We start from the raw sequence: 19,899 nt of genomic DNA, 5'->3' as shown, positions 1-19,899 counted from the left end.
GTAAGGCACTTGTAATGCCCCCTGTAGTGGCCCCATATTATACCCCCAGTTGTAATGCCCCCTGTAGTGATCCCATATTATGCCCCCAGTAGTAACCCCCCGACATACACATGCAAAAAATAAAAATACTTACCTTAAACCTCGCTCCAGTGTCTGCTGCCGTCCGTCTCCAGCGCCCGCTCCTTGGAACTATGGAAGTGATGTCATGACGTCACTCCCATAGTGCACCGTGGAACCCGGACCTCAGGAGTGAGCGCCGTCCTCCAGCTGCCGCTGTGGGGCGATGAAGCTGGGCGCCCGCTGGTAACGGCAAATGGAGGGTGCAAGGGGTGCTACCGCTAGGCCGGCATGCCCTTTAAGCCGCCAGGCCCCATAGCAAGCGCACCCCCTGCACCCTCCGTAGTTACGCCACTGCCGTGAGCCCTCGGGGCCCCTCAGAACCTCGGGGCCCAGCAAAGGTGTGCCCCTAGTACCCCCCTTGTCGAGCCTATCCACGCCATCATCATTCCCTCCATGCCGCGTAGACCCTACTGGATCTAATTAGATCCAGAGCGGCAGGCACAGGCTCCTCTCATCGCAGGAGACTCAGGTGACGTCATTACCTCACCCGCGCGTTGAATCACTGGGAACACTGGCCTCTGAAGCGATCAGAGGCTTCTTTAGTCTCTGATCGCTTCAGAGACCAGCATTGCCAGTTTTAAACAAAGTAAACCCTGCCTGATCAAAGCTGAGCTCCGATCGTGACAGGGGTGTGGGCCGCATATTATATATATTTGAGCCCACACTATCGGGCCTCATAACATGTTTATTCAGGCCGCTTGTTTGACATGCCTGATCTACACAGTGGGCCTAATTCAGACCCGGTCGCAAGCGCTGAGCGCTCGCAACCAGGTTGATGGTGGCCCACAGCGCATGCGCACGACGGAGCCGGCTCCGTCGTGCGCTCTATCGCGAGACCCGGCTAGAGACGGGCAATCCGTCGCTCCGGGTCTCCCAACAAAAGGGGCGAGCTGTCGATGTTGAGTGACAGCTCGCCTCCTTTGGTGGGCGGGCCGGGGGGGGGGGGGGGGCTGCCCAAACGGAGGCTTTCCCATAAGAACGTCTGTCGAGTGATGTCAGTGGAGAGATTCCGGCTGTTAGAGCCGAAATCTCTCAGAGGCTTGCGGACTACCGCAAGGGTCTCGTCGCAAGCCCGATGGTCGCGATGGTCTTGACCATCGCGACCATCATGGCCGCTCGCTATAGCTGTGGGTGGTCACCCACAGCTATGCGAGTGGCCAGGAGGCCGTTCTTAAAAAAAAAACCCGGCCCTGATTCAGAGCGAGCGCTCTGTCAGAGCGACCGGGTCTGAATCAGGGCCAGTATTTTATAAAGAATCTTCAAAAAACGTTATGGCATTACATGAATTGGTTCAAGCTTTGGCAGACTGGACATTGACCTAATTTGTTGTGCAGCCTAATGTTTCCAGGTTGTCAAGAGTCAAGCCGCGTATCCACTATGCGATGTCACTGAGCGATTGCACGATTACATCGTAATTGTGCAATCGCTCAGTAATCGTGCACTATTATGTCGGAGACGACCTGCGATGCGCACTCCCGCTGGTCGTTTCCGACATAAATTACCTACTGAAAATGTTGGTTAATCTGCCAATAACGACAGATTGCTCATGTTCAGAGATGATTGACGTAACGACAGTAAATGATCGGTGTAAACACTGCAGGGAGAAGGGGAATGACGGTACGATTACGATGTCGTAATTGTACTGTCGTGTTGATATCTGCTAGTGGATACGCGGCTCTAGGACCCAGATGCAACAGTTTCACTATACCAAATAAGTTGCAAAGCTGTAAGTCAATTAACCCATTGTGCTTCAGAGTTGGGGCCAGGGCAGTGACCTGTCCACTCCACTCAGGTCTGCAGAGAGGTCTGTTGGGCCCTACTACTAGTAGGTATGGCCACATTTCCAATTTTAAAAACCGCACTTTAGTAAATATACCCCGCAGGGACTGCAGTGCAAATGCGAGTTTTCGTGTTTTAAGCGCCACCACCAACTAGCTAGCTGACAGATCGCGCAGAGGCGGCTGGGAGTTGTAGTGCAGTCTCTGCTCTGTCAGGTAGAAACGTCTCCATACACTACAACTCCCAGAATGCCCCGCGGCCGCCATGCCGTCCAGGGGACCTGTGTGGCGCCGCGAGGGGTGCCGGGAGTTGTTGTGCCAGCCGCCGCCATTACGGTTACTGGCCTGTGCCTGGGAGAGTGAGCAGGAGAATTGGAAGCACGGCCGAGAGCGTGGCGTCGGTGGACGGGGAACTCCTCCGAACGTGAGCCGAGGCCCGAAGAGGCCCCATCCTCCCGCTTCCAGGCCGCAGCCATGTCCCTGGTGGCCTATGCCAGCAGCGAGGAGAGCGACTCCGACTCGGAGGTGGCCACGGAGTCGCAGCAGTCGAAGCCTGCGGGGGATCTCTTCCCCAGCCCGCCTCCACGGCCGGACCTCCCGCCGCCACCGGCAGCACAGGCCGACGCCGCGGCCTATCCTACGCAGTACGCCCGCCAGAGCCCGGGGGAGCAGGAGCAGCACAGTACGGGCTACTTTGGGCCCCCAGGGGTGTACGGGCTTGGCTACCCGCTGGGCTATGGCCCCCCGCCGCCAAACTACGGCCCCTCATCCTATAGGGCACCCAGCTATCCTGCCAACACGGCGCCCCCGGGGTATGGAGGCTACGGCCATAACAACCAGGGGGCCTCCAGTTACTCCAACCTAGCCTACAGCCACCAGGGGCCGAACCAGACCAACTACCCTCCCCCTGGCCTTAATATGCCACCCCAACAGCGGGGGCATGGTATGAACCTTCCACCCCCACAAGGTGGGCCTGGCATGAGCTTGCCTCCCCCTCAGGGTGGCCATAACATGAATCAGCCACCCCCTCAAGGTGGACCCAACATCAATCACCCACCTCCTCAGGGTGGCCCAGGCATGAGTCTCCCACCCCCTCAGGGTGGCCCCAACATGAATCATGCTGCCATGCAAGGGAGCGCCAACATGAATCACCCATCCCCGCAAGGTGGCCCTAACATGAATCACCCATCCCCGCAAGGTGGCCCCAACATGAATCACCCACCCCCTCAAGGTGGCCCCAACATGAATCACCCACCCCCTCAAGGTGGCCCCAACATGAATCACCCATCCCCTCATGGTGGCCCCAACATGAATCACCCATCCCCTCAAGGTGGCCCCAACATGAATCACCCATCCCCTCAAGGTAGCCCCAATATGAATCACCCATCCCCTCAAGGTGGCCCCAACATGAATCTCCCACCCCTGCAAGGTGTTCCCAACATGAAACACCCACAAGGTGGCCCAAACATGAATCACCCACACCCACAAGGTGGCCCAAATATGAATCTTCCTCCCCCTCCAGGTAGCCCAAATATGAATCTTCCTCCCCCTCCAGGTAGCCCAAATATGAATCTTCCTCCTCCTCCAGGTAGCCCAAATATGAATCTTCCTCCTCCTACAGGTAGCCCAAACATGAATCTTCCTCCCCCTCAGGTTGGCATAAGCATGAATCTTCCTCCCCCTCAAGGTGGCTCAAACATAAATCATCCTCACCCTCGAGGTGGCACAAGCATGGGCCTTCCTTCCTCGCATGGTAGCCAAGGAATACATTTGCCTCCCCCTCAAAGTGGCCCAGGACTGAATCTGCCTCCCCCTCAAAGTGGCCCAGGACTGAATCTGCCTCCCCCTCAAAGTGGCCCAGGAATGAATTTGCCCCCACCTCAAAGTGGTCCAGGAATGAATTTGCCCCCACCTCAAAGTAGCCCAGGAATTAACTTGCCTCCCCCTCAGAGTGGTGCAAGAATGAATTTACCTCCCCCACAGAGTGGCCCAGGAATGAATATACCTCATCTTCAAGGTGGTCTTGGACTACACATGCCCCCTCCCCAAAGTACACATGGCTTGAATCTGCCACCTCCACAAGGCAATCACATTTTAAACTTGCCTTCCCCTCAGAACAGCACTGGCTTAAACCTAACCCCTCAGTCTGGCCCTGGACTCAATATACCTTCCCCAATGGGTGGACATGCAGTGAACCTTCCACCACCACAAGTCAGCCCTGGGCTTAGCTTGCCACCACCCATGAGCAGTCAAGGACATCACATTCCCCCTCCACAGCTGAGTCCTGCATCCTCTGTTGGCGTGGATCCGCAGACACTTCCTCCCAAAGTATCTGGTCATGGTATAGCCCTTACTCCTCTGGATAATGATAATTTGGGAAATTCCAGACCGAAGAAGAGAGCTGAACCTGTAAAGATTAGTATTCCTGAACTGCACACTGGAGATGTAAGTGTTCTTTTTGAATACATGTATATGTGGTTCTAATGTACTAAGCTGCTTGAGACTATTTGGCGTTAAACGTTATTTTTGCTTCATGTTACGTTAAAGTGTAACTATAACCTACTCCCAAGTGAAGGGAGCCTAGGGAACCATTGTTTAGGAACAGTCCTGTACTAAAGGTGCGTATCCTCTAGATGAGAAAAATGAGCGATTACAATTTTGTTATCGTTTATTAATCGTGCAGTAAAATGCCGGCAACGACCAGCGATGCGCGTTCCCGCTGGTCGTTGGCATTTGCCATCGCCTGAACATACAGGCCAACCTGATGAGATCGTCAAGTTGTGCATGTTCGGGATGAGGGAGGGTGCCTGCACTGAACGACATATCGTTCACTGTGGGCACATTATCCACTGCACAGGATGATGAGCGATTGCACGATTACAATGTAATCGTACAGTCATTCCGCTCTCGTGTAGGGGGATACGCACCTTTAGTCTTCAAACAGCTAAGAGCCCAAAGAGTAGTGTCAGAAACATTTTAACGGAATTTAAATGCCAATAATATATAGTATCAGTTTGTGAACATCCACTTTACTAAGTACACATGTCTGTTGACTTATTGCAGGTACATTTTATAGCTGGGTATACACAGAAAAATGTAATTCACAGCAACCAGACATAAGCTTTACTTTGTGAACAATATTCCGATTGCTTGCTTCCCCTAAGCACCCGATTTCCCCACTTACACCCCCTTCACTGAATATCATGACTGGTTTCCAATAACTAAAAACAATAAAGTTTTAAGAAAGTTTTTTTTTTTTCTTCTTAAACACAGCTTAACGCATTTCGATGGTATTTAAAGGAGGTGATTTAATTCAATACGATGTGAATAGCGCAGGGCGTTCCCGGAGCCATTCAATTGACCACACTGTTATGTCCGACTAGAGGATTTCTGCTCGCACACTCCTTAGGTGCGAGCAGAAATCCGACTTAAGTGCCAGCTGCGATGCCGTTTTCTGGCTTGGCGCGGCGCTAACAGCATCGCGGCCGGCTCTTTAGTCGGAGAAGGCCGGTTACTGCGACTAAACAGGCGCGGTAACCAGCATCTCTCAACTTAGTGCAGGGTGTGATGGATACAATTAAATTGCTCCTTCCCGGTGCTATTTGCATTGGCGTTTAATTGAATCACCCCCAAAAACTATTTGAATGGAGCCTTGAGGTGCTTTATTGGACTCTTGCACCTGTGATGATCTAAATTTATCTTTGCTGCTTTACCGAACTTCCAGCTCATCTCTTAATCCCTCCCTTTGGTTGTTGGTGTGAAACCCATAGATTGAGATCCCAAATGGAAATCCCGTTTGTAGTTTCACCTGTCTATAGAATATTTAAAAAAAAATAATTGAGAACTATCCGTTTTGGCATCCCGAATAATAGCATTTAGGGTCCCAGCTTTCACCAAACTCGTAATAAATTAATTTGCCACCTTTTCAAAAATTAAAAAGAAATTTGCACTTTGCAAAGCATGTTCTAATCACCTGCGTCTAATTATTTTGTGCATGCATTAAAATAAATAGATTCTGAATGAGCTGGGCCACATTTAGTTCTTCTGCCCCCGTGCATCTTACTTAATAAGTAGTTAGTAATGGACAAAACGGGATGTAGTTGGCACCTCGGCGGTCGGAATCCCGGCTCCAGGAAACCGACCACTGACATTCCGATAGTAAGTGTTAGGCATTAGGGGGAGGGTTAGGCTGTGGGAAGGGGGGGTGGGGTTTAGGCTGCGGGAAGGGGGGGGGGTTTAGGCTGCGGTAAAGGTGGGTTAGGGTACTTACCTGCATGCGTCGAGATTCTGACTGTCGGGATACCACTGTCAGTATTCTGACCCCCGGCATTCCCGACAGCTGGGATCCCTTACCCAGCTCGACAGTACCCTGGAAAAGTTCGGGTGGATTTACTTCTTTTCGCAAATTTTTGTCCAGCCCACACAATGGCTGCCTACATTGTGTATATACAACAAGTGTAAGTAAATAGTGTCCCTTTGAATAATAATTATAATTTTTTCCAGTCTGATTCTGAGGAAGATGAACCAACCAGGAAAAAAAGTGCCACTCAGGTAAGTGTGAGGTCAGAAGGTCCTTGTAACTAATCTAGCATTATTGATCCCTTGTCTAATATATATTTATGGTGTGTACAGGCTTCCAAGGAAGGGTACGGGTTGTCCTCCCTACTCCCTCAACCGAAAAATGCCCTCGGCGGAGATTCGAAACGTCAGCTCCTTCCCTACAGCTTCACAAAGAAGAAATCCGACACTCCCAGCGAGCCGAAGCTTCCCAAGATGACTGCAATGTCCAAACCCAAGCTCACCCCCAATCCCGAAGTATCGCACACTCCATCTCCGTCTGCCATCAAAGCGGCAGCGAAAAATGCAGCCTTGCAGGTCACCAAGCAGATCACACAGGAAGAGGACGATGAAAGCGACGAAGAGTTCCAGCAGGGCAACTTCTTCTCATTGTCGGAGAGCAACAACGTTCCTGCCGCTACCACAGAAAGTTTCACTTACCCACTCGCCATCGTGAACGATGACGGACCCCCTGGAGTCGATCCCATTGAGCCGCAAAATGATGCAGCAAATGCACCGTTAGATTTTAAGACTGCAACGGGTGCAAGCCCCAACCAGCAATGGTCGGGATCATCCAAAGAAGACTACAGCGGCCAGCCGTACAGCCAGTATCCTGAGTACACCGACACCAGTGGAGCTTCTTACTATCAGGTAAAATATGAATGAAAAAAAAAAAAAATAGTTTCAGACCTTTGCTCCTGGAAATAGCCCCCTTGACTGTCCTGAGGGTTCACTCTAGGATTTGGTTGGGCAGGGTGCTGAATCCTGAGGACACATTTAAATTTTGAAGCTCAAAGATTTAGACCCAACGCATCGCTAAAGCTGTTACAGTATATATATGCGAACTCAAGATATATAGTCAATGTATAATATATGTAATATAATGTGCCCAAATCGTATTATGCCACACAATAGTGCCCCCAGATCATTATGCCACACAGTAGTGCCAATTCTGAAATCTCTACTCTACTTCGTATGTGTATGGAGTTTTGCAGTAGACCAAATTAAAATGAAGTAAATTATGCCATGAGTTATCCGTGCTGCGATATTCAAAAGCTGCCAAAGTTCATTTAACTATAAGTGCCCAAAACAGCATAGCAAGATACATATATCACTATAAATTATGAATAAGCCCTAAACATAGTAAAAATCTAAATATATATACAAACACAATTTTTCAAAGGAACACTATAGTGACAGTCATGTGTATCACACATAGTAACACACTATAGTCACTATATACATCGCACACTGTAACAGAACGGACCCTGCTCCCGGACATCCCATGTCCTGTGTAAGACGGGTACGTGTTGCCCCCCACCATGATGGCTGTACGCTGAAAGAGCTGCTGCTATTGACCACTAGGACCCATATAATGGGTCTGATCATCCTGCAATAAATTCTGGGAGCTGTCACCTTAGGGTTCTCTCTCCGCTGCCATGTGTCCGAGCACAGCACATGCTTCCAGCAGTACAGGCAGACCTCGCCCTCCTCCACTGTCACCAGCACCTTAGCGCTGTACTGCCGCTGCCAGCCTGCCTCCATTACAGCTAGGACATTACAGCTTGGCTTCCCCTGCCCGCCTATACCTCGTGGGCTCCTGTGTCCCCTCTGACACCTTCTCTGGAGTGACAGAGTGTGCGTCCTGTAACACTGAACTGGACGCCAAGGGGGCAGTGCTGGAAAAACCTCCTCCTATAAACCGTCTATGCCAGCTCTTGGCTGACTCTGAAGCTAGAGTCACCACTTTGCCCTCTGTATTCATAATGGGCTTTCTCCATCCTCTTAGTGGGGGATGTTTCCTCTTGTGCTTTTTGCTGGTAACATGTCGTCTGCTTGACCTTTTCATTGTCGCTTGTATTGTTGCTTACAGCAGGATTATTATAGCAGCGGTTATTACCCAGAATCCGAGCAGCCGTCCGCCGCCCTGCGAGAACTCTCAGCAGGCGACTCTTTCATGGATGACGAAGCGGTAAGTCTTGCAGTCCTTAGATGGAGCAGAACAGATGACTATGCCGCGGGTCACTTTGCTTTTCTTCCCCTGGTCCCGCTTGATGGCGGACGCCTCTCCTACAAAGCTACGCCTGCAGTAGTTAACATAGTAATACATCTTTGTATCTTTTCGGCATTTTAAATTGAGTAATGGCATACAGGTGGCATTGGTTCTAATGGTGGACATACACTATACAATTATCTGGGTGTTTGTACTGTATGTGTGTGTGACACCAATCTGGCAATATCAAACGATCGGGCGTGCTGAATCGCCCAGCATCTCTGTCCGATGTGATAATGTACAAGTTGGCCTCATCAGGCAGTGTAAGTTCTGCAGCTCCCACCCAAGGACTTTTCCCCTGTTTTTTTCACAGGGGAAATGTCTCATCCCAAGGAAAAGAAGCCAGATATCATGACTATATACACTGTAAAGTATCTCGCAGTGTATGGCCATGATATCTGCTGGGTGTCGGGCTGACAGATAAAGGGGGTGTTTAAATTCAGCTGAAATAGAACAGCACCGGGGAGGAGCGATGTTTACTCCGTCGGGAAGCAGTTAAGTCAGAGAATGCCGATTCTCACATCCTAACCTGGGTGTTTAGTCGCGAGAACCGCCATTCTCCAACTAAAGTGCCAGCCGCGGCTGCCACTTTAGTCGGATTTCTCCTTGCACCCCCAGGAGGGTGCTAGAAGAAATCATTAGTCGGACTAAACACCGCTCTGAATTGAATAGCTCCTTGCGCTGTTCAATTCACGTTGAATTGAATCGCCCCCAAAGTGTTGTTTGGTCTGATACAGGTTTTGTCTGTCAGTGTATGCCCAGCATAAGGGAAATTTAAAGTCTGTTGCAAACATACTGACAGTGCTTTCATAACTTGGAAATAACATTCTTACCAGGCTTCCAACAGCAAATCATACGATGTGATGGCTACATCGGGAACCATTAGATGGTATAACCATCGATGGTTATACTATGCGCAGAAGCACAGCTTGCACACACTAGCAGCTGGAAAAAAAGTTAGTCATCCGATGTTCCATCCGATAGGGAACATCAATGGTTGCTAACCATCGGCTTCCGATGTCCATCCCTAATAAGCTCTGTGTAGTTAGAATACCTTCCGCCGAGACTCATTAATAGTGAGTAAGCAATGACCACTGATAAACAGCTTGCTTACCGCCCAAGAAATGTTGCAGTCACGGAAACGGCTCCTGTAAAGATTGGACCAGCTGTAAATGCATGCTGGGGCGAGTAGTTCTTCTGAATAAATATTGCCAGAGCAGACTTGCAGTAAGCAAATATGCGGATTGCGTTCATTCTTTTTCTTTCTTTTACCATGATAGTTCAAACGCTTGCAGGGGAAGCGCAACCGCGGGAGGGAAGAAATCAACTTTGTGGAGATTAAAGGCGACGACCAACTCAGTGGTAACCAGCAGTGGCTGACCAAGGCCCTGACGGAAGAGAAGAACATGAAGTCTTTCAGCAAGGTAAAGTCCCCTACGTCACTTTTGTAGGAGAACGTATAGGACTTATGTATTTAAAAAGAAAGTTCCACAGATTACTTATATTTCAGCTTCATATTATGCTAGAGTACTGCGGCTGCCCCTTGGTATCGCCTCCATTATTAGCTTGTCATGGGCCGATAATACAGTGTCACCTATTACCAGTGGTGCTGCAAGCTTGGCCAATGGCGGAGCATTGAGAGACTTTGGCTGTCTTAATACTAAAATCCTGTTACTCCTTTAGGTTCTGGAAAATGTTAAGTCAGTAACCACTCTGGCTGGGGAAACAGTGACAGGGTCCTGAGAGTGTCCATTGATGCCTAGAGACTGCCCCAAAAATAATAAAATAGCTTAAAAGGTGGACTGTTAAATCCAATCTGACTCTTAAATCAAGATAATTAACTTCCATCCTTTAATTGTAGCCTAATTTGCTGTCCTTTGTCTCTAATCAAGTAGAATTCCAGGATGGGAAAAGGGCCACGTTCAGTAAATGCCGTGTGCTTTCTGTAGTCACCCCTCACCATCGGTTAGCTCCAGAAATGGGCAGTATAGGTTTGGTCTGTATATCTAGCTCAGCGAGACAGGGCAGACAGGTGAATAAAAAACTTTGTACCCCTAACATTAAAATCGTTTCAGTTGTGACCTTTTAAAAAAAAAATATATATATATATTTTTTTATTTTCTGTGATACTGTAACGTCTTTTAATGTGTAAAGTGCCACATTGCACCAAAGGCGAGAGACAGCGCCCTGCGGCTGCTGAAGGTGACCCTTTGATATGATATTTTCTGCTCTAAGGGTCTCGTTGAGAGGCTTCCCCCAGACCTAGGAAATCTGTGAGGTTTTATTCTTATGTAAAATAAGCAAATTTTATTTTTTTTCCAATATATTTATATATTATTATTTTTTTTAACATTCAGAAAAAAGGAGAACAGCCAACAGGACAGCAACGACGAAAGCATCAAATCACCTATCTGATCCACCAGGTTAGTGCTTGAAGTCCGCAGTCTGGTAGTCCTCCGTGACTTGGTGGCAACTAGTGCTTCTCACCCTGAATAAATGTCTGTTTTATATCTTACTGCCACAATTTAAACTTTATTCGCCTTTGTTTGGTTGCCGTCACTTCCTTATGGCACTTGCGTCATCTGCTGGGATAGTCAGAAAAACAATGGCGATCTCATTGATTGCTGTAGAAGGGTCATGGTCTTGTAAGTCTCAGATCACCTCTCTGTCAGCGCTGCTCTCACTGACATCTATGCTTATGGTGTCGGTGTGGGAGGGTAGAAGTGTGGAGGGGGGGGTATACTGCACCCTCTCCACTCACCCAATCACACCACAGAGTGCTATCAGACGGGATGTAGTCAGCCAACGGTCTAAATACCGGCTCCAGTATCCTGGCCGTAGGCATCCTGAAGGTAAGTATCAGGGGTTAGGCACTAAGGGGGAGGGTTAGCTATACGCACTATGGGGGAAGGTTAGAGTTAGGCACCGGGGAGGGAGGGTTAGGGTTAGTGCTAGTATACTTACCTACCGCTGCCGAGATTTTCACTGTCGGGATGCCTCTGTCGGTATTCTGACCAGCGGCATCCCGACCGCCGGGAACTCATACCCAACCCCTATCAGACTCCCATCATTGTCCCTGGACTACTGTCAGATGCACCAGCCTATGATGAGGAGGGGAGCGGTTTCCTGCATGGGAGTCTCAGCATCCTGCGCTGTAAAGCAGAGGCTGCATCTGTGGAGGCAGAACCACTGAAAGTGAGGGTACTCCGAGGTAGTGCAGGGCAGCATTAGATCTTACTCCACCTTTTATTCCTTCTTTTCTAAGGAGCTATTACTCAGCAGTCTTCCACACATTCTTGTTTGCCGTCCACAGGACCAAACTCTCCAGGGAAGTCTGCACCAGAAGTTTGTTCCTTCTCTCTGATATCCACTCGCACCTTCTTCTTTTTTTTTTTTTACCTTTCTCGCTCCCTTCCCTTATTCAGGCAAGTGGTAGCCTGTTGGGGATCTGACTCTTTCTTTGCACCCTACCCTTTGGCACGCTGCATGATTGTCAGATGAAACTACCCGTGTGACAGCCAGGCCAGCCTTCCACACCTTGAGCTCTCAGTAGATGCTGGCTGCACTCCATCCCATTGGCCTGGAGCCGTAGGTGACGTCACCATAACCCTCAAGCATTGTGTGTCTAAGAATTACAATCTTTTCCATTGGTCTTTCCCATTGGATGGAGGGTTTATAAATTTAGTCTCCTTTAAGTGGGTCGAGCAGCTCGAAGTGTCATTTGATATCCAGGAAACCACCTCCTCTGTGGAGGATGCCACCTTGGATTTTGCAGGATTAGCGGGGAGGACCTCAACAAATACAATTGTGGATCCTCATTTGTTCTTTTTGCCACTCGTCTGGGACTAGCACTCTAAGCCCAGTCAAGTACGTCGGGGACAGCAACCTAAGATGGTAGCCTTCCATAAAACGAACGCGGCGATCATAAACCCACAGACATGAAGACTGAATGACTTGACAAAGTCCCCTTTGTGCTAAGTTAAAATTTGGTGCTCCCACGACCGGCTCTTCATCAGATATTGGAGTCCGATCAACAGATTCTATTTTGAGCTAGGGATGTGGAATGTATTTTTTATTTTTTTTTCTCCGGTTCGGGGTCACCAGAAACCCAGAAGCTGGCCTTTCAGTGTAAAAGTAAAATACTCGCCCTATGTATGCATAGGTCTACTCCCAAGGCACCTCCGAGTTTTTCTACAATCTATTTCTTGTGCCCAAGTGGGGGTGAGTCTTTCTAACCCTTGCTCAGTCAAGTCCATGACTATGAAGTTCCTCTCACAAGAGAGTATGAAAATGTAGGAGCTCTGGTCCATAATTCAGGCAAAGAACCATTCCCTTCACTTTCGGGAGGACCACCAATGATTTCTATGATCTGCCTTCCAGAGGTTTAGTTCCAGTTTCTGGTGCTCTTTTCTAGCCTAGAATCGGCCCCATCGGTCTTCACCAAGGACATGGCAACCCTTCTGTGCAGCCTGTGTGGCGTGATCATGCTGTACCTGGATTATTTTGAAGGCTAGATCCATGATAGTCTAATGCAGTGGTGTCAACTCGGGCTCCTCCAGCTGCAGTGGAACTACACATCCCAGCATGCAGTGCCACAGTTTTGCTATTAGGGCAAGCTAAAACTGGCAGGGCATGCTGGGATATGTAGTCCCACAAAAGCTGAAGGGCCAGAGTTTGACACCACTGGTCTAAAGCAAGGTATCCAGAACCTTCTCCATTATAAATTGACAACGAAGAGAGCGAAACCAACCAAACAAAAGTTGGGCTCCATCAGGAACCTTTTGAGGCACGTTTACTCCTGTATCTAAAAACCCTAAAGCAACCTACTCTAAATACCCAAATAAAAAGAAAGTTCAATTGTTTATCTCTATTAACATAAGCAATGTATTAAAAGTGGAACATTACCAGTAGCTACCAATAAGTGAACAGGGGTGTGATACAAAAGCTCAACAATAATTTGGTCGCCACCAAGAGCTCGACATGACAAAGACAGTGCTGAAGGCCGATCGGTACAAAAGGTTGACACATTTATTTTTCCCTAACTGCCCCTCCTAGTGCCTAACCCTAATGTCGGGGTAAGTGTCTAACCGTCGCTCCTAGTGCCTAAGCCTAACCGTTCGGTTGGTCCCTAACCTTAAGAATACAAAAAAAAAACATGTCGACCATTTCGGCGTTGACAATTTGTGTTGTCAATTTCTGCGGCAATCTTTTGCACCTGTCGACCAAATCATTGTCGACCATTTGTATGGAACCCGTGGCCAGGCACCCTTAATATAATATAAATATACATAAAGCAGTACATTGTATATAACATGATAGTGCTAAGATAATAGTAAAAACCTCCAGAGACCAATAATGTTTTGTGTCTACGCATCGCCAATAAAAGCTAGAAGCTAACCATTCACACCTATCCCATGCATAATACACTGAAGAAGATCGCGAAGACCTACAAGTGGTACAGCTCGTATGTAAGCTCTGTTCACATGGCTTAAGCCTTTTCAATTTATTCTCCGCAGGCTAAAGAGCGGGAGCTGGAACTGAAGAACACCTGGTCAGACAACAAGATGAGCCGACGTCAGACACAAGCAAAATACGGGTTTTGATACCTCAACCCAGCAGAGGGCGATGCAGTTAAGCATCGTGAATCGGCCACCATTGCACATCCCATCTTCATATTGCCAAGCGGACAGGGAAAGGCGAACAGCTGGACTGGCCATTGCCGCCTTGTGTTATTTAAGGACTTTTAACTACAGAAAAGCTCTGACCTGTATTAATGTGATTTAACTTGGACTCTGTTTATGCCAGATTTGCTGTTTTTTTTGGGTGGGTGGGGTTTTGTAAGACTGGTAATGAAAGGGTTTACCTGGTAAAACACGTGACGGAAAAGGCATAGCCTGGACGTTTAAAGGACTGCTACACATACATTTCTGTATAGGCTGTAGTTTACGTGTTGTGTGGATCTTATGCCTGCTCAGCAGTGCAGCCCGCTAGTCCCTAGGATTGAGTGTAGTCCAGCCCTCGCAATGGCTCCTCCACTGTGTGTAGGTGATCGATGCGCTATAAAGATACATACCCACTATTACAGCCAATCTGCAGTGGCATAAATGTCTGCTTCCCTCCCACAATCCCCACCACCATTTGACTATCTCAGCTTTGTCATAGATGAAGTCGTGACGATGACTAAAGCCTTTATCTCTGCAGTCCACAGCGCCATCGCGACACTGGAAAATGTGCGCAAGCAACGACACTAGGAAGCTGTAGATGTTCCACAAAAAAAGAAATGAGGAAAAAATATAAAATTGAGCATTTTTAATGAAAAACATTAAACTAGGTTTAAAATCCGTTTTACAAATATACTTAAATACTTTTGGTTTTTGTTATAAGCAGCGAGGGGCTAGTCTGCGACCCTTTCTAAGGCCGTGTGCAACCTACTGATGGACGAATGTCTGATGTAAAATAGGGCAAGTGAATCATTTCTCATTGGACTGTACAGTAAGTCTGGAGGATTGTCGAGCAGGGACTAAGGGGTCCTCGTCTAACCCCACATGCTCGACAGGTGAACAGTGACTGTATTCTCAAAATGTTATTTCTACAAAGCCCAGAAATCCGTTGCAAGATGGCGGGCTTGGGGATTATAGAGCTGCCGCGTCTGGTCGATATGCGGTGCGGCTGAATGACGATGATGGGTGATTGCTCTGTGAAGTCACGAAGGAGCTTACAGAACGCACAGCTGTGATCAATTTTGTTTTGTGATCTCTTGTATATAATGTAAACTGTATATATATATTTTGAGTTGAAATTGATTTTTCTTTTTTTCTTTTAGCTTTACTCTAATACATAGAGTTAAATCCCTGAAACTTGCTTTGCTTTCAACATTTGCAAATCTGGGTTATAGGGAGGATGATCTGAGAATAATGTTCTAATTCAGTGGTTCCCAAACTCGGCCCTCAAGGCACCCCTAACTGTCCAGGTTTTCAGGATGTCCATACTCGAGCACAGATGACTAAATTAGTACCTGTCAGTTTGTTTATAACATCTATGCACAAGCATGGATATCCTTAAAACCTGGACCGTTAGGGTGCCTTGAGAACCGAATTTGGGAACCCCTGTACTAATTATTAGATGCTGCTGTTAAATTGTATGGAGAATTATTAGTGACGTGATGGAAAATTGGAGTATAGAAAACAAAAGGGAGAGGACGGGGGGAAATAGCAGTAAAAGAACTTCTCTTCTGAGTACCTCAGTAATGTAAGTACATACGTAAGAGCAACATACAGTGATTCCACACTCCCAGTCCAGACATCAACACCACAGCTTACTCCCAGTAGGGGGGTGCAATGTGCGGCCCCTCAGCTGTTATAAAACTACACATCCCAGCATGCCTTGCCACTGTTTTGCTATTTGGCCATGCTAAAACTGTTCAAAGGCATGATGGGAAGTGTAGTTCAACCACAGTTGGAGGGCTGTTTATGGCCCACCCTCAAAGCCATATAGATTATCCTTGCCGTGGATGTATTTCCCTTTCAGGTAGAGAAGTATCAATCAGATAGGAAGGATATTGAAAATTAAATGTATAAAACAAAGGGGGATGCTATCCATTTATGGTAGATATAGTCTAGCTCAGGCTGGGCATGCTGGTATGTGTAGTTCCACAGCAGCTGAAGGGGACGCATTTCGAATACACCTGGTATAGCCATTATAAGTTGGATAGGAGAGTTGCCACTACACTTTTTACTGTTCATTTTTTCAGGTGTCCTAGCTGCGGCAGGACTAATTCCTGGGAGTGCGCCATCCTTGGTCTTCAGCTGTTCTGTTGCACCCCTAGTATGTGTCCCAAAAGGTACTTCTCTTCCCTAGTAAACGTTGGGGGGCAGTAAATGACGTAAAATGATCACTGGGGTGAGATGTTCTCTAGCCTTGAACACAATTTCTATCTCTATCCAAAGAGCAGACATTTTTGGGCAAGACTGACCAATGTGGTAGAGGTAACCTGCCCGCTTGCACTCTCTCCAGCAAAGTGTGTGATACTTGCCGATATTCGGTGAAAAGCTGTCTTCATCATGTCTGCTTTATAGCACTTTGACCCCGGTTCGTGCATTTTCACACTTGCATAAACCAATTGGTTTACATTAGCAGCTCCCTCTTTGTCGAGGCAGACATTGAGGTCCATCTCTAGAGAATGACTTCGGTGTAAAGGCACTGAATTGTAGCCATAAGGATATTATACTTGTTTGTGATTATTCTTTTAGGTGGAAACTATACAGAACCAATAAAGAGCGGGGGGGGTGAGTCAGGGTATATGGCAAGCATGTGATGAATTAATGAGTTGGTGAATTGGAAAGTGCTTTTTTGCTGTTTTTGGGATGAGAAAGTTTAGTTCGTAGGATGGAGAAGCTATATACATCAGGACCCTCTAAGACAGGGATGGGGAACCTCAGGCCCGTGGGCCGTATGAGGCCCGCGGTATCATTTGGTCTGGGCCTCGGAGCTATTTTTCTGCTAGCCTCATCTGGCTAGGAGGGTGCATAGAATGGCAGCCTGCAGCAAGAATTTATACTGCAGTGCCGCCTTAGGATGCTTCATGTGGTCACACCGCTGCCCTTACAGCTCCCCGGAGCATCCTCATCCTGTAATCACTGGCGATTGTGGCCTTACCCCGTGTGACGTCACATGGAGGGGGTCGTGGCCTGCACTGGGCCCACGAATAATGTTATATATATCAAAATGGCCCTCGGCAGAAAAAAAGTTCCCCACCTCTGCTATGAGATCAGCAAACATCCAAATGCCAGCTAATCCCAAGTTTTTAAAGTGAAGATTTGGTATTTTGTTTGATTTAAAAAAAAAAAGTATTGGGAGGGGGCAAGGAGGAATACATTACATGCATGCAATGAAAGAAGGGATTCATCACTTTGTATGAGGATGCCAGGACTGTCTGGGTAAGATAAGGGCACATTTAAGACCTCGTTTATAGTTTTATCATTCACAAAGAGTGATAAACATTGATAATAGTGTCCCAGCCAATCAGCTCCAAACTGTCATCTGTTTGAAGAATGACAGTTGGGAGCTGATTGGCTGGAGCACCATTTATCATACGCAACGAGTTTTATTACTCGTGAATGATAAAACTCGTTGATAAATGAGGCCCTTAGTGACCTTCCTCCGTCCCCTGGCCTTTCATAGTTTTTCTGGGGGTAGTGGCCGGGTACAGGCGGAGCTTAATGACCTCATAACACATAAGGCTCCACCTCTTCTCTGACCCTCACTGACTGTAACTACAGGTGGGGGGGACATGTAAGTAGGATTTTTCCTATTAGAACGCCTCAAAAAAGCAAGAAATAGTTTTCACTGCACTGGTATAAGTGTAAGTACAATAGTGTCTGTGTTTTATAACATCGATAAAACAAGGAGGCTTCCTGTTTAAAATGACCAATATTTATCGTATGGTAACAAATCAAACCTCAAGTTACGAATCACATATCAGACAAATAAAATGATCAACTGCAGTAATGTAGACGCTTGAGAAGTTCCTGGCATCGGCAATGAAACGCATCGACTTTGCACTTTGACCATTGATATTTCTATTTGGATCCTGCACATTTCTGCCTAGAAAGTACCAATGCAACAACCATCTATTTTTCAAGCCTGGATGAACCTTTTGTTGAGGTACCTGTTTTCTAGTCCATCTACTGTGCCCTGTATCACAGGACTTTGGCACGCGGCAGCGGACACCTATCGGGAGCGTCGCACAGGTAAATTATCGTTACTGTTAATAATCTGATAAATCGTAATTTTAGGAAGTCAAACCTACTTTTTTTTGTTAGAGGCACAAATGAGATCTCACTATTATGTAAAGTGCAACAAAATATGCTGGCGTTATATAACTAAATGCAAGCAGCAGCCACTGGGTGCTGTTAAATAGAATTATATGTTATTGATTTCTATCAAATATTTTATAGCCTGTGAAGATGCTACCTGGTGTAAAGAAGGAACAATGTGCCTGATTCAGAGCCACTCGTAAGCGGCAGCTCGTTCGCTCCGAGCGATGTTTGCCCAACTGCGCATGCGTACGGATCGTTATACGCATGCGCGAACCAGTCAGTGCGGTCGAAATTCATGTGCTCGCAAAATAGCGAATGCCTGCTAATTTGAGTGACAGAGTGAGGCGTATGTGGGTGGTAACGGGAAGGTGCTTGAAAACGGGGAGTGGAAATCCGATCGCAGGCGTGCTTAAAGGTCAAAACGGGCGTTTTAAGGGAGTGCATAATTAATCCAGCAGCGTCATTGACCACGTCACTTGGTTTTTTTTAACTCAGAACTGCTCGCAAAATAGTGGTTGAAAAAACCAACCACAAGAATAGCGAGCAGTTCATACGCTGGTCGATGTACTCGATTAATCTAATAAATAGCGGACATGACGTATGGTGCGAGCGGCCAGGGGGCGTATTTTCCAAATTTACGTTCGCATGTTTTGCTCGCTCGTTCAGACTTAGAGGCGTGAACAGACCGCAAAGTGCGAACGGTTCATTTGAATAGCCACCCCTTTTTAGAAAACGAACGACCGCAAATAGCGAGCGGCTCTGAATGAGGGCCAATGTCTCTAATGGGTGAGGATGGGTGCTTAGGACAACGTCCTCTCTGAATACAGGCACACCCAATTGGTATACGGGCTTCTAGCCTCTGGATCAAAGCTGGCGAACTACAGGTCACAGCTTCTCTACATCTCAGACATTAGCATCTATACGCAGGAACCACATAAGAAAAATATATATCTCCGGCTCAATGAACTGTAGCGCTGTGGAGCCCTCACTGTATCTTACTAACTTGCCATTGGCTTGCTAACTCACTGACGGGCCTCTGGCTTAGAGGTGGGGTATAGGGGGAAGGAGCAGTGCATTCTGGGAGTCAACAGCTTTAACTGTCTGGGGTCTGGTCCTAACCTCCACCTAAACCCCCAATGTATCCCTGTGGACCCTATGGACTTCGAAGAAAGAGAGTTAACAAAGGTAAGTTTTACCATAACTCATTATTACCAGCGATAGGAGATGTGATGATGTATTGGGCTTATTAGGAAAAGTTATCCAGTTTTACTGTATTTAAAATTCATGTCTTCAAATAACGTAATAATTGTTGGCTTAGGACTGGTGAATAGAAAATCTGGAGTGGAATCGGATCCGCTTTGGATCTGGGAACGCGCATTTTCTATAGCGGTGTCTGCGGTCGCACTGCCCTGGAATAGGTCCCATCTAATCGCCAATTGGTACATGTAGCTAAAACTATAGCAAGTTTGTTAGATGACTATAAAGCCTTTGAATGCACTTTGTAAATGGTTTATTGCTATATTACATGGTGCTCCTGTTATGTCAGGTTATCCTACTAGTTATACACCGGTGA

At 47.3% G+C, this 19,899-nt stretch overlaps 1 protein-coding gene across 2 annotated transcripts; it reads left to right on the top strand.

Annotated features, from left to right (window-relative positions):
• The first annotated feature begins 1,910 nt into the window (after positions 1-1,910).
• PRCC (proline rich mitotic checkpoint control factor) lies at positions 1,911-15,365 on the top strand. Of its 2 annotated transcripts, none has more exons than XM_088449621.1 (7): positions 1,911-4,343; positions 6,402-6,449; positions 6,531-7,106; positions 8,332-8,427; positions 9,789-9,932; positions 10,866-10,931; positions 14,025-15,365. In XM_088449621.1, the coding sequence occupies exons 1-7, from the start codon at positions 2,373-2,375 to the stop codon at positions 14,109-14,111; spliced, it is 2,988 nt and encodes a 995-aa protein (XP_088305747.1). In that variant the 5' UTR covers positions 1,911-2,372; the 3' UTR covers positions 14,112-15,365. The 2 variants fall into 2 exon arrangements, with proteins under 2 accessions (XP_088305747.1, XP_088305746.1); XM_088449620.1 differs by having other exon boundaries at positions 1,912-4,343; positions 8,329-8,427.
• The last annotated feature ends 4,534 nt before the right edge of the window (positions 15,366-19,899 follow it).

The sequence above is a fragment of the Taudactylus pleione genome, unplaced genomic scaffold (genome assembly GCF_031769625.1).
Source record: "Taudactylus pleione unplaced genomic scaffold, aTauple2 ptg000490l, whole genome shotgun sequence".
NCBI lineage: Eukaryota > Metazoa > Chordata > Amphibia > Anura > Myobatrachidae > Taudactylus > Taudactylus pleione.
This window is presented reverse-complemented; position numbering and strand designations above follow the sequence as displayed.